Source organism: Suillus subaureus, assembly GCF_016647635.1.
Source record: "Suillus subaureus strain MN1 chromosome Unknown BJ212scaffold_35, whole genome shotgun sequence".
In the NCBI taxonomy this organism is placed as follows: domain Eukaryota; kingdom Fungi; phylum Basidiomycota; class Agaricomycetes; order Boletales; family Suillaceae; genus Suillus; species Suillus subaureus.
In genome coordinates this window covers 265,131-276,704 of record NW_024538591.1, presented here as the reverse complement: position 1 = coordinate 276,704, position 11,574 = coordinate 265,131, and the positions used below count along the sequence as shown (strand labels likewise).

At 49.3% G+C, this 11,574-nt stretch overlaps 3 protein-coding genes across 3 annotated transcripts; 2 read left to right on the top strand and 1 right to left on the bottom strand.

Moving 5' to 3' along the window:
• Window positions 1–1,716: 1,716 nt before the first annotated feature.
• On the top strand, window positions 1,717–3,989 carry BJ212DRAFT_1279869 (alpha/beta-hydrolase; the record flags this gene model as incomplete). Its single annotated transcript, XM_041331528.1, has 6 exons — window positions 1,717–1,785; window positions 1,843–2,110; window positions 2,164–3,217; window positions 3,265–3,312; window positions 3,370–3,733; window positions 3,789–3,989. 6 exons carry the CDS (start codon window positions 1,717–1,719, stop codon window positions 3,987–3,989), a joined length of 2,004 nt encoding a protein of 667 aa, XP_041189045.1.
• A 1,431-nt stretch (window positions 3,990–5,420) lies between these two features.
• Window positions 5,421–10,336, top strand: BJ212DRAFT_1484639 (uncharacterized protein; the record flags this gene model as incomplete). Its single annotated transcript, XM_041340830.1, has 13 exons — window positions 5,421–6,569; window positions 6,624–6,705; window positions 6,758–6,918; window positions 7,002–7,145; window positions 7,204–7,329; window positions 7,374–8,002; window positions 8,056–8,440; window positions 8,490–8,595; window positions 8,647–8,811; window positions 8,863–9,441; window positions 9,506–9,758; window positions 9,814–10,016; window positions 10,074–10,336. 13 exons carry the CDS (start codon window positions 5,421–5,423, stop codon window positions 10,334–10,336), a joined length of 4,245 nt encoding a protein of 1,414 aa, XP_041189044.1.
• Window positions 10,275–11,243, bottom strand: BJ212DRAFT_617537 (uncharacterized protein). The gene is made up of 5 exons (XM_041343665.1): window positions 11,115–11,243; window positions 10,999–11,028; window positions 10,897–10,939; window positions 10,703–10,841; window positions 10,275–10,634 (listed from the first exon to the last, which is right to left on the bottom strand). The coding sequence occupies exons 1-5, from the start codon at window positions 11,133–11,135 to the stop codon at window positions 10,499–10,501; spliced, it is 369 nt and encodes a 122-aa protein (XP_041189043.1). The 5' UTR covers window positions 11,136–11,243; the 3' UTR covers window positions 10,275–10,498.
• Window positions 11,244–11,574: the final 331 nt, after the last annotated feature.

Below are 11,574 nucleotides of genomic sequence, written 5' to 3'. Positions count from 1 at the left end.
TCTGTTGCAGGTTTGAGACCTGCTCAACAATGTTTTTCTTTTTACCATTTGCTCATGGATCAATTCGAAACCTGCCGACAAACGTCTTATCACACCTTGACATTCACTCCAGAGGTTCATCTCAACTTGGGAAGTGTCCTGGCCAAAGTGATTACCACACCAGAATCGAAATCTGTTTCTCTTGGACTGTGCAGGGTCGAAACCTGCCAAACAACAGGTTTTTTCTCTGGGAACGCACCTTAACATTCGTTCATGGATGGTTTCGTCGGAGGTTCATCTAACTGGTCTTAGCCAAGTGGTTACCACAACAGAGTCAAAATCTGTTTCCCTTGGCCTGTGCAGGTTCGAAACCTGCGATAACAGTTTTTTATCTACCGGAACACGTTTCGAAGATTCGTTCATGGATGGTGGTCCATCTTAACTGGTCTTAGCCAGGTGGTTTCCACAACAGAATCAAACTTTGTCGAAGACGATATTTTTCCCCCTCGGAACACGCCCTGAAGATTCGCTTATGGACAGTTCTCAGAAGGTTCATCTTCGCTGATGTTAGTCAAGTGGTTACCAGACTCGAAATTTGTTCCCCTTGGACTGCGCAGGTTCGAAACGTGCCCATGACAAGATATTTTTTTCTATCAGGGCGCACCTCGACATTTACTCATGGATGGTTTCCTCGGACACTTACCTCAACTTGTCTCAGCCAAGTAGTTACTACGACAGAATCAAAATCTGTTTCTCTTGGACTGTGTAGGTTCGAAACCTGCTGAATGACTGGTTTTTTCTCTCTCGGAACACAACTTGACATTCAGTCATGAATAGATTTGTCGCACATTCGTCTAACTGGTCTCAGCCAAGTGGTTACCTGAACAAAGTTCAAATCTGTTTCTCTTGGAGTTGGTTCGAAACCTGCTGACAACATTTTTGCGGTGCATAGGCCTTTGGAGGTCCATCTTAACCATGCGGGCCCAGTCATTGCACCAAAACCCGTCTTTTATGTGGCACTTTGTCCGTAAAACTTCACGCCTCGCCAGGGTCGTCTCAGAAACATAAGATATATCCCCGAGGTGCATACGTACCAACCTAGATTCTTCACAGATTGACCGAAACTGTCAGGATTCGCCACCAAGCGACAAAGAAAGAAAAAGAATAATGGGACCGGAGGCCAGAAGAATGCACGCAGGCTCAGGACAGTGAGTCCGAGCTTGGTGATAAGAGCTCAAGCTAGCATGAGAGGGCAACATATCAACTGGCACTTTCCAAACGAGGATGGACGTAAAAATGGCACCGATGCCTGTCTCCTTGAACGAAGACAGTGGACTCACCATATGCAGTTTTCAACGTCTCGTCGGGCAGAACTTCGAACTCTGCATTGATCCATTTAATTTGCACACATTATAGAACAGGTCCGCAGATGACTAAGGAAATTTAGAAATGCAAAATCGTTTCCCGATCAAGAGTGGTTGTTTGTCAAGAGCTTTTAATCCAAACATCACGTGCGCACAAAGGTCACCAGGCTTGGCCGCATGCAAAATGATCGACGTGTTCCCAAGCGAAGAACTCAGGTGACAGAAATGCTGGAACGTGCACGGTATATGTGCCATAAATATTATAACTACCCAAGCTTTCGCTGGTATGTAACTTCCACTCCCACTCCCCCTCTTGAATCCTACTCCCACACAACTATCCGATCTGCTAGCTGTCTTAACGTTTTGTCATACTATGGCTCAAAAATATGCACCATATGGCCTTTGGGAGTCCCCAATCACAGCTGGCGCTATTGCTCAAGATGTATGTTCGTCAGATCGTCTCTGGTCGCTCGGCATCCGAAACTGACCTACACCGTAGAGTGTCTCCTTGAGCACTATCTTTGTAGATCCAGTCACAAAGGATATCTACCACATCGAACAACGTGCATCGGAGGGTGGTCGATGCGTTGTTATCAGTAACAAGACTCAAAAGGAAGTCTTCGATAAGGACTTCAATGCGCGCACGCGCGTTCATGAATATGGCGGAGGTGCTGCGATCGCTTATAATGGGACTGTGTACTCTTCAAGCTTCACGGACTTCCGTATCTATGCCGCGAAAGATGGGAAGATCAAACCAATCACACCAGGTGCCTAGGTAAATTCTTCGGACTATAAACCGGTACTTACGCTCCCTGCACAGAGGATCCAAACAAGATTTATCGCTACGCAGATTTCTGTGTACACCCAGTACACACAGATCTACTCGTCGCTATCTTAGAAGACCATACAGACGACACGCCGCGTACCGTGCGCAATTCTCTTTGCATGATCAACTCCACAGCTGCCACTGTCACGTCCTTGGTTTCCACTGAGGACGCACAAAATGAGTTCTATGCAGCACCGAAATTTTCCCCTTCTGGCGATAAGCTCGCATGGAACTTCTGGAAACACCCAGACATGCCTTGGGAAGGTGGACAGATCTATGTGGCTGACGTCCATTACAATTCCAACACCCATAAACTTAGCCTGAGCAATACGAAGTTGGTCGCCGGCGAAGCTAACAATATTGGCGCGTGTTACCCCCTGTGGGCCTCCAACGACAAACTTCTATTTACCTCTGACGAAAGCAAGTTTGCAAACCTGTGGGAGTATACCCAGACGTGCACCAAACCAGTTCTCTCGTCTGTGGTGCAGCAAGATTTCTGCATGCCATCCTGGACGCTTGGCAATTACTCATTCGCTTTCCTGGACGAGAATGGCACAAAAGCTATCTGTGTTGCATGGCGGGATGGCCGAAGTGTCCTTTATGTGGTTGATATCGCCGCAGGTTCCTACATGGAGATCAAAGACGAATCATTCGACTTTGTAGTAATAAACAATGTCTGTCGTCTGTCGGACTACACTTTTGTCTTCACAGGATGGCAAAGCAACGCTCCTGGCGCTGCTATGCTCTGCACTCTTACGGGACCATCATTCGTGCCCAATTTCCGGGTGCTCAGCTCTACCGCATCGACGTCCGCCGCGCCGTTCCCTGAGGGCATCATTTCGCTTCCAACCCCGCTTGAACTTAAAGTGGCAGGTGACAAGATTGTATATGCCGTGTATTACGCTCCCAACAACCCAGCGTATGCGGGTTCAAGCATTCCCGGCGAGAAGCCGCCCTGCGTGCTGAATGTACACGGTGGTCCCACAGGATTAGAGACGCAGAGTTTGAACTGGCAGAAGCAGTATTTCACAAGCAGAGGATATGCTTGGTAGGACCTGTCGACTATCGCAGTATCATCATACTAATAAATTGCAGGTTGGATGTGAACTACAGCGGCTCTTCGTGCTATGGACGCGCATATGTGTATGTTACCATTCGCTGTTATGTTTCCCGTGGAACACCGCTGAAAACGTGACAAAGGGAGCGCCTCCAAGGGAACTGGGGCATTACCGAAGTGAGCGACTGCGTTGACGTAGTCCAATCACCCCAAATCAGTTCCCTCGTCGACACCAAGCGCACTGCGATCCGTGGCGGGAGCGCTGGTGGGTATACTACCCTTGCCGCCGTTTCCCTCGACTCCTCTCCGGCGAGCAAGACGAAATTTTTCGCAAGTGCTACGAACAGCTTTGGGATTTCAGAAATGGAGCTGTTTGCAAACGATACGCATAAGTTCGAGCTCATGTATGTCATAAAGCTTCTCGGCGGTACGAAGGAAGAGATTCCGAAAGTTTGGCACGACCGGAGCCCGGTGTATTTTTCTGCAAACATCAAAACCCCGTTGCTCGTATGTTTATATGTCATTGAAATGTGGTCTGTTGGGTAGATCATCTTTCCAACAGGTTCTTCAAGGCAATGATGATGCAGTTGTCCCGCCAGCACAATCCTGGACTATTGTTGAGGGGATTCTTAAATCTAAGGGGCAAGTTGAAGCGCATTTCTTCGATGGTGAACAACATGGGTGGCGCACATCAGAGGCGATTAAGAAGGCAATTGAGTTCGAGAGGGAATGGTACGAGAAGACCATGGTGAGGTCACTGTAGCAACTTGAACTGAAAACAATGTAGCAGTAATGTATCATTGGCATGTATGAACATGAGCAAGGGGAGTGGAAAAGAGATGTATATCTATCACAAGAAGTTCTTGGACTATACTGCCAGTGTAACGTCATGCTACGTTTGTTAGCCATGGAGACCGAGAACACCGGGACAGCATCACCTGTCAGTAAGAGATGTCATTCAGCATGGCACAGTACTGACTTTGACTATCACTAACCAAAGAAGTGTCCTGGGAGAAAACAGTGTCTGATTCAATCTGACATGTGAGTAGGCGCGAGTTCGAGTTACATGCTTGTAAGTACTTAATTGAGGATCAGACGTCCATACTATGCACTTACATTATTTACAGAAGCTGAGTTACGAAAGGAGATTGGTCCAAGGTTCTCCTCTCAATATATCGTAACGGCCAGCTAGATGCGTGCATATCCATTTTATGGGCATGTACACGAATTTTGTCAAGGAGCTATGCATGGCCAGCTATTGCAGCCAGGAGGGATTACTAATTGCGAACTTATGTGGCGTTTGATTAGGCCTTATGTGTCCAAGTTTGTCTGACGCCACATTCGGATGGCATGTTCGCCGTTTTGCTGCACCGAACTTAATCACTTGGTCAGTGGCAGTCAAGTACCTACCTAACTCCTCTTCGTCAAGCCACGTATGCAATGAGCGGTATGCATCCGAGTGCAGCCACTGGATGCAGGCGTTCACCCAGTACTCTATGTCATTTTATTCTTGCAAGCAAAAGCAGATAGTTGACCGGCACTTATAAACTTATTCTCCGAGCGCCTCTGTCACTGTTCAGCGCCCCACCGCACTGGATATATCAGCTTCATCCGTCCGTCTCGCGGGATGTCGAGTCTCATCTATCATGTCTCGATCAGTGTTAAACGTTAGATCATGGACGCCGCCGGCATTATTGAATACAGTCAATCGTCTGGTGTCCCGGCTGCAGATTGCAATATTTCAACGGCCTTGTCAATTAGTGGAATACTCAGACGCGATGACACCTTGTTTGGAGTCTCCTGGGCTCAACGGTCCCATCAGGATGGTTCTGCGCTATGATGGGAGTTGGTGGAGGGAAGGCCCCCAATCCATTTCTGGCGTTCTTTGGTCATCCTTCTGTAGGATTATCTCCAGTAGCTTTCTTGCAATCGAGTGTCTGACTTGCATTCTGGTCCTCCTGTTTGTCGGCACAGAATATCCACGGACTTGCAATGCTAGCGATCGCCGATCGCACCCAGAAAGGCAAGTCTAGTATTGCACTTGCAGTTTGAAACTCCATTGCTGAAGACTATAAAGTCAACTGCCCACCCACTCGTTCAGTTTCAGCAAAGTTCTCTCCCTTCCCAACGTCCTCTGGCTATACTACTGCATCAGTTCAATCGCGTTGATAACTTTTGATTTTATCTTAGCATAATGTCCTCTCCGGGAACCTCTCCGCGAGATTTAGCCCTCAGACTGGCGCCGATGTCGTCACCATCTTGCACCCCGCTAGATTTTACTTCTTCACCGCTCATCTCCTCCCCACTCAAACCACCTTCGTCCCCTCGTCATCGGCAGGCTCCACTGCAGAGCCCAGGCGGCGGGATTCCCTCACACCAGCGCAGGCCGTCTTTCAGCCAGTCGTATTTCAATGCCATTCCGCCGCACCTCATCTTTGATTCAGATATTGCTCATCGCTCCATCGGATCTTCCAGTCCGCAGACATCACCTAGACAGCGCATTGAACAATTGACAATGTCCATTGGAACTTCTTCTGCTGGATCGACTCCCTATGTGCGCCCTCGCTTATTCCCTGGTTCCTTTAACCAATATTCGTCACCTTCGCTATCTGGATATCGGCCGCCGTCACTTGCAGCCTCTCCCATACTAGAGGCTCCACCGCCTCATGGTGGTGCACATTCTCCCCATCCAAGTCACAGACGTTCGTCGTCATACAACCACCCTGTGATAGGTAGTGTGCCTTATGCTCGCTTGAGGTCTAGCTCTTTCGCACACAGCCCTTCGACGTCAGACCATAGGAGCTCGCACTCCTTTTCTCACTCACCATCTCGTCGTGCTCAATCCTCATTCCAAGCTAGTGGTTCATTCGCCGATTGCGACTACGATGAAGTAGATTTTTCTACTCATGTCAAGGGCGACGTCACACCTCCAGGACGCCCGCCAAGGCGCAGGTGGAATATGACAGCTCCATGGAATGCTGACGAGTGCTGGACCCCTGCAGATTTCGTATATCAAGATGAGCCCAGAGTTAAACCTGACGAAAGGCTGAATTCGATCGGGCCCGGCACGCGCCTAAATCTCCCACCCAGCGACGCGACGTCTAATGGAGAACCTGGTGATTTGATACTCAGGCCATTGGGTGTCGGAATCGCGGAAGCTGAGAGAGAGATGGCGAGATCCAAGAGTATTTTTGCTCCCTTTCGACGGCATTCATTTTCGCAGCATACAATGGTATGCGATGATGACCAAGGAAAATGTGGCGATAAGGAGAGGTGCCACAAATCGAAGGCACTCTCTCGTTTTACTGGCGCCGAAGTAGAAGGTTTCAAAAGGGCACAGAAGGTGAGCCCCCCTGTCTCCGTCTCATTTTGTACCTTCCCTTACAGAGCTTCACAGAATGTCATCCTGGCGTGCCATTCAGTAATGACACGAGACGGGTTGACTTCTGAACACGTGAAAAAAGATTCTAGAGCGTCCTGTAGGTCCCTCCCTTCGCTAATGAGAAAGGAAGTTCATTTTAACTCTATTAGGTGTTGTCTCGACAGCTGGGACAATCATTGATGAAGCGCTTCCCGTTTTAAAGACCATCCTGGAGTGTACATACGATGCGGCTACTCTAGTTCCACTACCGTTTTTCTTGGAGGCGTCGCGGACCCTCCTGATTATCTGGGACGCGTGCGAGCAACTTTCGGTGAGTTGCTTACACCCCATGGCTAATCGTCCCCATTGTTGCTGATATTTCATGCATCTTTCCCTTCAAACGTCGTTTTGCAGTCGAATCGACTTTCTTGCCTTCGCATCGTCGAACGCTGTGCAGGAATGCTTTACTTTGTCCGTGAGCAGATCGAAGGGATCGGTCCAATCGTTGGCAAGGAACTCGACGCTGCCTTCCACGTCTTTAGAGAAGTCATCTTCCAAGTATGTTTTTGATATCTTTCTGCCTCCGCTCTAGTATTGACGCCAGCGTAAATCATAGATTGAGGGGTTTCTCTGCAGAATCAGCCGTCGCCCAATGCTCAAACGCTTCATTAGGAGAGCTGAAATTGCAAAAGAACTTTGCAATTGCGATCAGGCTTTGATGGATGCTTGGCTGAGATTCACTGTATGCCATTTTTCTTGTCGCATTATCACCAACTGAAACGACAGCTCGCGGCACAGGCAACGGTATCTGTGAGGATCGTCAAGAATGTCTCGAATCTTGACGGGAAAATTGACGACCTGGGTTCGGTTCTTTCGGATAACACCGTGACGCTATGTGCGGATCGCAACTCGCTAGCACACGCACCATCAACCCCGGACACAGAGACGTCCGCAGCATGTAACTCGAGCCAGAAGCGCAACACATGTTACACACTTGCAGAGACCGTCCCATCTATGCCAGAGTGTCTGACGACCGCCGAGGGCGAAGTTCGTCGCGAGCTGCTCCCTATTTTCCCTGAAGACAACCCGGATAAGGAACTCCGACACGACCAATTCCAGCTCGAACATCTTCCTGGCTTCATTAGTACTGCGCTGTGCGATGCTGACGTCCTCAATGGCTTGGAGATTGAACGAAACGAAGTTGCCGAAATAATGAAGGCCATGCGGCGACAGTTGGAGTCCCTGCACCATGCATTCTCGCGGACGACCGCCGCCAGCGACAGTGTTCTCGCTGAGATGGAGCTTCTGGATGCTAGCATCATCTCTATGTCGAAGCTGCGTTGCATGCAGGTGCGAAGTGCCGGCAATGACAACCCTCTTTTGCCATGGGAACTTCCTTCATGGACGATCACGCGGTGGGTCCCCTCTCAGTTTCATGTCATGCTCCTGTACTGACACGATTGCTTAGATATGAGGTCGACCGGTTCGAGATGATCGGCCAAGGGTCATTCTCTAGAGTTTACGCTGGATCATGGCGTGATAGAGTGGTCGCCATCAAGGTTCTCCACGACTTTATCCCAGCTTCGACATTTCGTCGAGAGGTCGAGCTGTGGCGCAGACTCAGGCACCCTCAGGTCGTTCGTATGTTCGGCGCGAGTAGCGCCCATGGTTCTAAGCCATGGTTCATCGTGAGCGAGCTATACGAACGCGGAAGCCTCGTGGAGTGGTTGCTGACCGCAGCACGCGATGATTATACCACGCCGCGCGAAGTGGACCAGTTCCGATTCATCTCTCAGATCGCTGGCGGGATGGAATACTTGCACGCGCAAGGGGTGGTGCATGGCGATTTGAAGGTTCGTGAGCCCTACGATGTCCTCACGCTTTACTCATGTATCGGAACAGTGCGCAAACGTTTTCGTGAATACGGAAGGAAACTGTGCCATCGCTGACTTCGGTCAGAGTGAACTCAAGGATGATGCCTACAGGCTGAGCGGACGTCAACGACCGAGTATGCTGGCTCTTAAAGTAATGCCTTGTTTCTGACCGCCTGGCTGCACAGATGGGACGCCGAGGTGGAAAGCACCAGAAGTTTTGGACGGTGTCGCAAGTCCGACAATGCAAGCCGACATTTATGCTTTTGCTATCTGCTGCGTGGAGATCCTTAATATGGGTAGCATTCCTTATGGCACCAGAGACGACGAAGATGTAAAGCGAATCGTGCTCGGTACGTTCGAGGCATCTTGTCCAACTTTCAAACTTGCTTATGTATATCTAGAACACGATGCCCGCCCAGAGGTGTCCGATACCCCTCTTTCCACGATTGTGCTCCCAGTCATCACCTGCTGCTGGGCGCGTGACCCTCGTTGTCGTTCTCCATTTTCCATGACGGTGTTCTGGCTTCGAGGCTGTCGGAATCTCTTACATCCCTATGGCGCGGACGGCTTACCAGCTCCTTGCACGCCGAATGGTCCTGCGAACTCACCGGCCATTGGCTTTTCAGACCGTCCCTCGCCTGGCCTTCGAGTGTTTGGTACACCCACTTCTGAAGGCCATTCTCGGCTAGCACATACTCCATCCATGTCCGATTATTACAGCGCGTCATCTGGATTTGGATCTGAGTTCGGACATTCAGAACCTGACCTGGACTCGCCGGACGTTCCAGAGTCGTCTATGTCCAGCGGGACATCGGGTTTCACAGATCCAAACGCTGTCGGAGAGGTCGGCACCGTCTTCGAGCACACCGTCGACAGTCTCCTTCTTGAGATGATGACCACGTCCACATGGGCACGGGCCATGCAGAACGAGAGGCGCTACAGGCTTTTAGCCAAGGACACCCACGGGTATGGAGATTTGTGTGAGTCGTAGTTCTGTTCACCTTCGTGGTGCGATCGTGTGCGCTGATATTCGCCGCCCGCTAGTCACAACGCCTCTTTGGTATCCATCACCTGTCGAGGTGGGTGCTGTGGGATATGTATCCAAACCTGACGGGGAGTTCATAACCCTCTGCAACGTCATTGAGATTGGAGGAAAGAAGAAGGCCGAGGGTGATGTGGCAAAATGCATGACTTCCTTGCGGGATTACGGTAGCATCAACATCGGGAAGGCACGTCGTGTTCACAACAACAGTTCAAGTATGCTGAGTAGATTCAAACTTGGTGGAAATCGTCACGAGTACGTTTTACTCGCTTAGGCTTATGGCTGTATTTTTTGTGCTAAACATTTGCAGCGGCGAAAACGTATCTCGCAGGCAAGCATTTCCCCTGGAAGCTGGCAGGAAGACAGCTGCTGTATACGCTGAGTCGTACGACCTCCGGGACTTTTCCTATGGCAATCTTCCCGCGGTTTCACAGTGGTTTAAAGACAATATACACTTGATCTTGCAAGAATACGCACCGAATCACCCTATACAGAAAGAAGACGTCTTTCTTGGTACGTGCATGACAATGTCTACCTCCCTGGCTTAGTCTGAGTAACGTTGTTTCGTAGTGACGGGCACTGTAAACGCGCGCGACTACGCTCTCTTTGTGGCCGATCCCATCTCGTCAGGGGAGGCATACTTCAACGTTTTCTCTTCTCGCAGAGCGAATCATCCATGGGGCGCTTTCACGATCAAGTCTGATGGCAAAGAGTTCTTCCCCGCGTCGACCAACTTCACGAGTAAGGTATCGCTGACCCACAAGATCTGGGATACCATACTCCTTGCGCGGCTTCGCTTTGCGCCTGATGCAGAGGAGCCGACCTTGAATTAAGAGGCATCATCTCTCTCTTCTTACCCAACGCATTAGCTACATATCTTTTTTCCGTTTCCTGCACTGTTACTGTTCCAACGGACAAATCGCCGATTCGCGTTGTATGTATGGATATATCATGTTTTGTAACGAGTTTCGCACACGTGTACCATATCAAAGCAATCAGATTGACGACGGTAGAAGACGACATGATCCAATCGCCATAAACGTTAACACGTTTCTCAGAGTGCATATTGGTATCAGGAATGTGTGGTCCTTACACCGGACGTTTGCAGAACTTTCAGGGGAATTATGGTGCCTATGGCAAAAGGTAATCAGGTGGACTGAAGTAGACGCTCTAGGAGAGTAGGACAATTGACGACCTACACGATATTAAGATGAGTTGGTCGGTGGTCATGAGAGAGTTGGAGAAAAGAGATCATCGAGTTGCGCTGAGCATCTAGAACATAACCTATAGCCTTGAGCTCGTCGTAACACACATACCAGGGTCCATAAGACTTGTGCTCTTCACAAGAAAGCACAAAATCAGTGCCTCGGAAAGAAGGGATAGCATAGCATACCACACTTCAACAAAAAGCAGGCTTGAAAGTATAACACAGTGGTCTGACTTTCATACTGCAATCATTATACGATCATTGCAATGAGGTGTCATATGAGCTCACGTTGGCAAATCCACACCATAGAAAGCCCATCTGTCGGTTCAAGTTATGCACTAGTAATGTGACGATGGGAGTGACGAAGAAACGAAATTCGACAGTTGAGAATACGGAGAACGAACCGACCACCAACTAGATCGCATTCGATATCAAGTAACTTTCGCACTTAGCTCTGGCTTGGTCCTGAAAGTTTTTAGGAGAGTGATGGGATCCGTGGGGTGGAAAATCAAATGTACTGAAGTTGATTCATGGTGGCACTCAGTGGGCCACAAGGGCCCAGCATCACTTGGATTATGTAGTTGTTTGGTTTATGTACAAATGTAGATCTGGAAATGCTTATGTACGATCGTTACTATGTTGATACCATCGATACCGTTATACTTTTTGGATCTCAATCATGGCACCCAGAATTAACGCACGGGATAGGGAAGCTCTCAGGGTTCTGCCTCGGTTGATGCAGGTGTGCTTGAATCCCCCCAGAAGGCACGACAACGCTGACTTCTTGTTTCTCGCTGTCATAGCGTAAAATTGATGGGGCATTGCGTGGCTCAGTTGAAGATCTCCGAGACGTTGTTGGTAGTC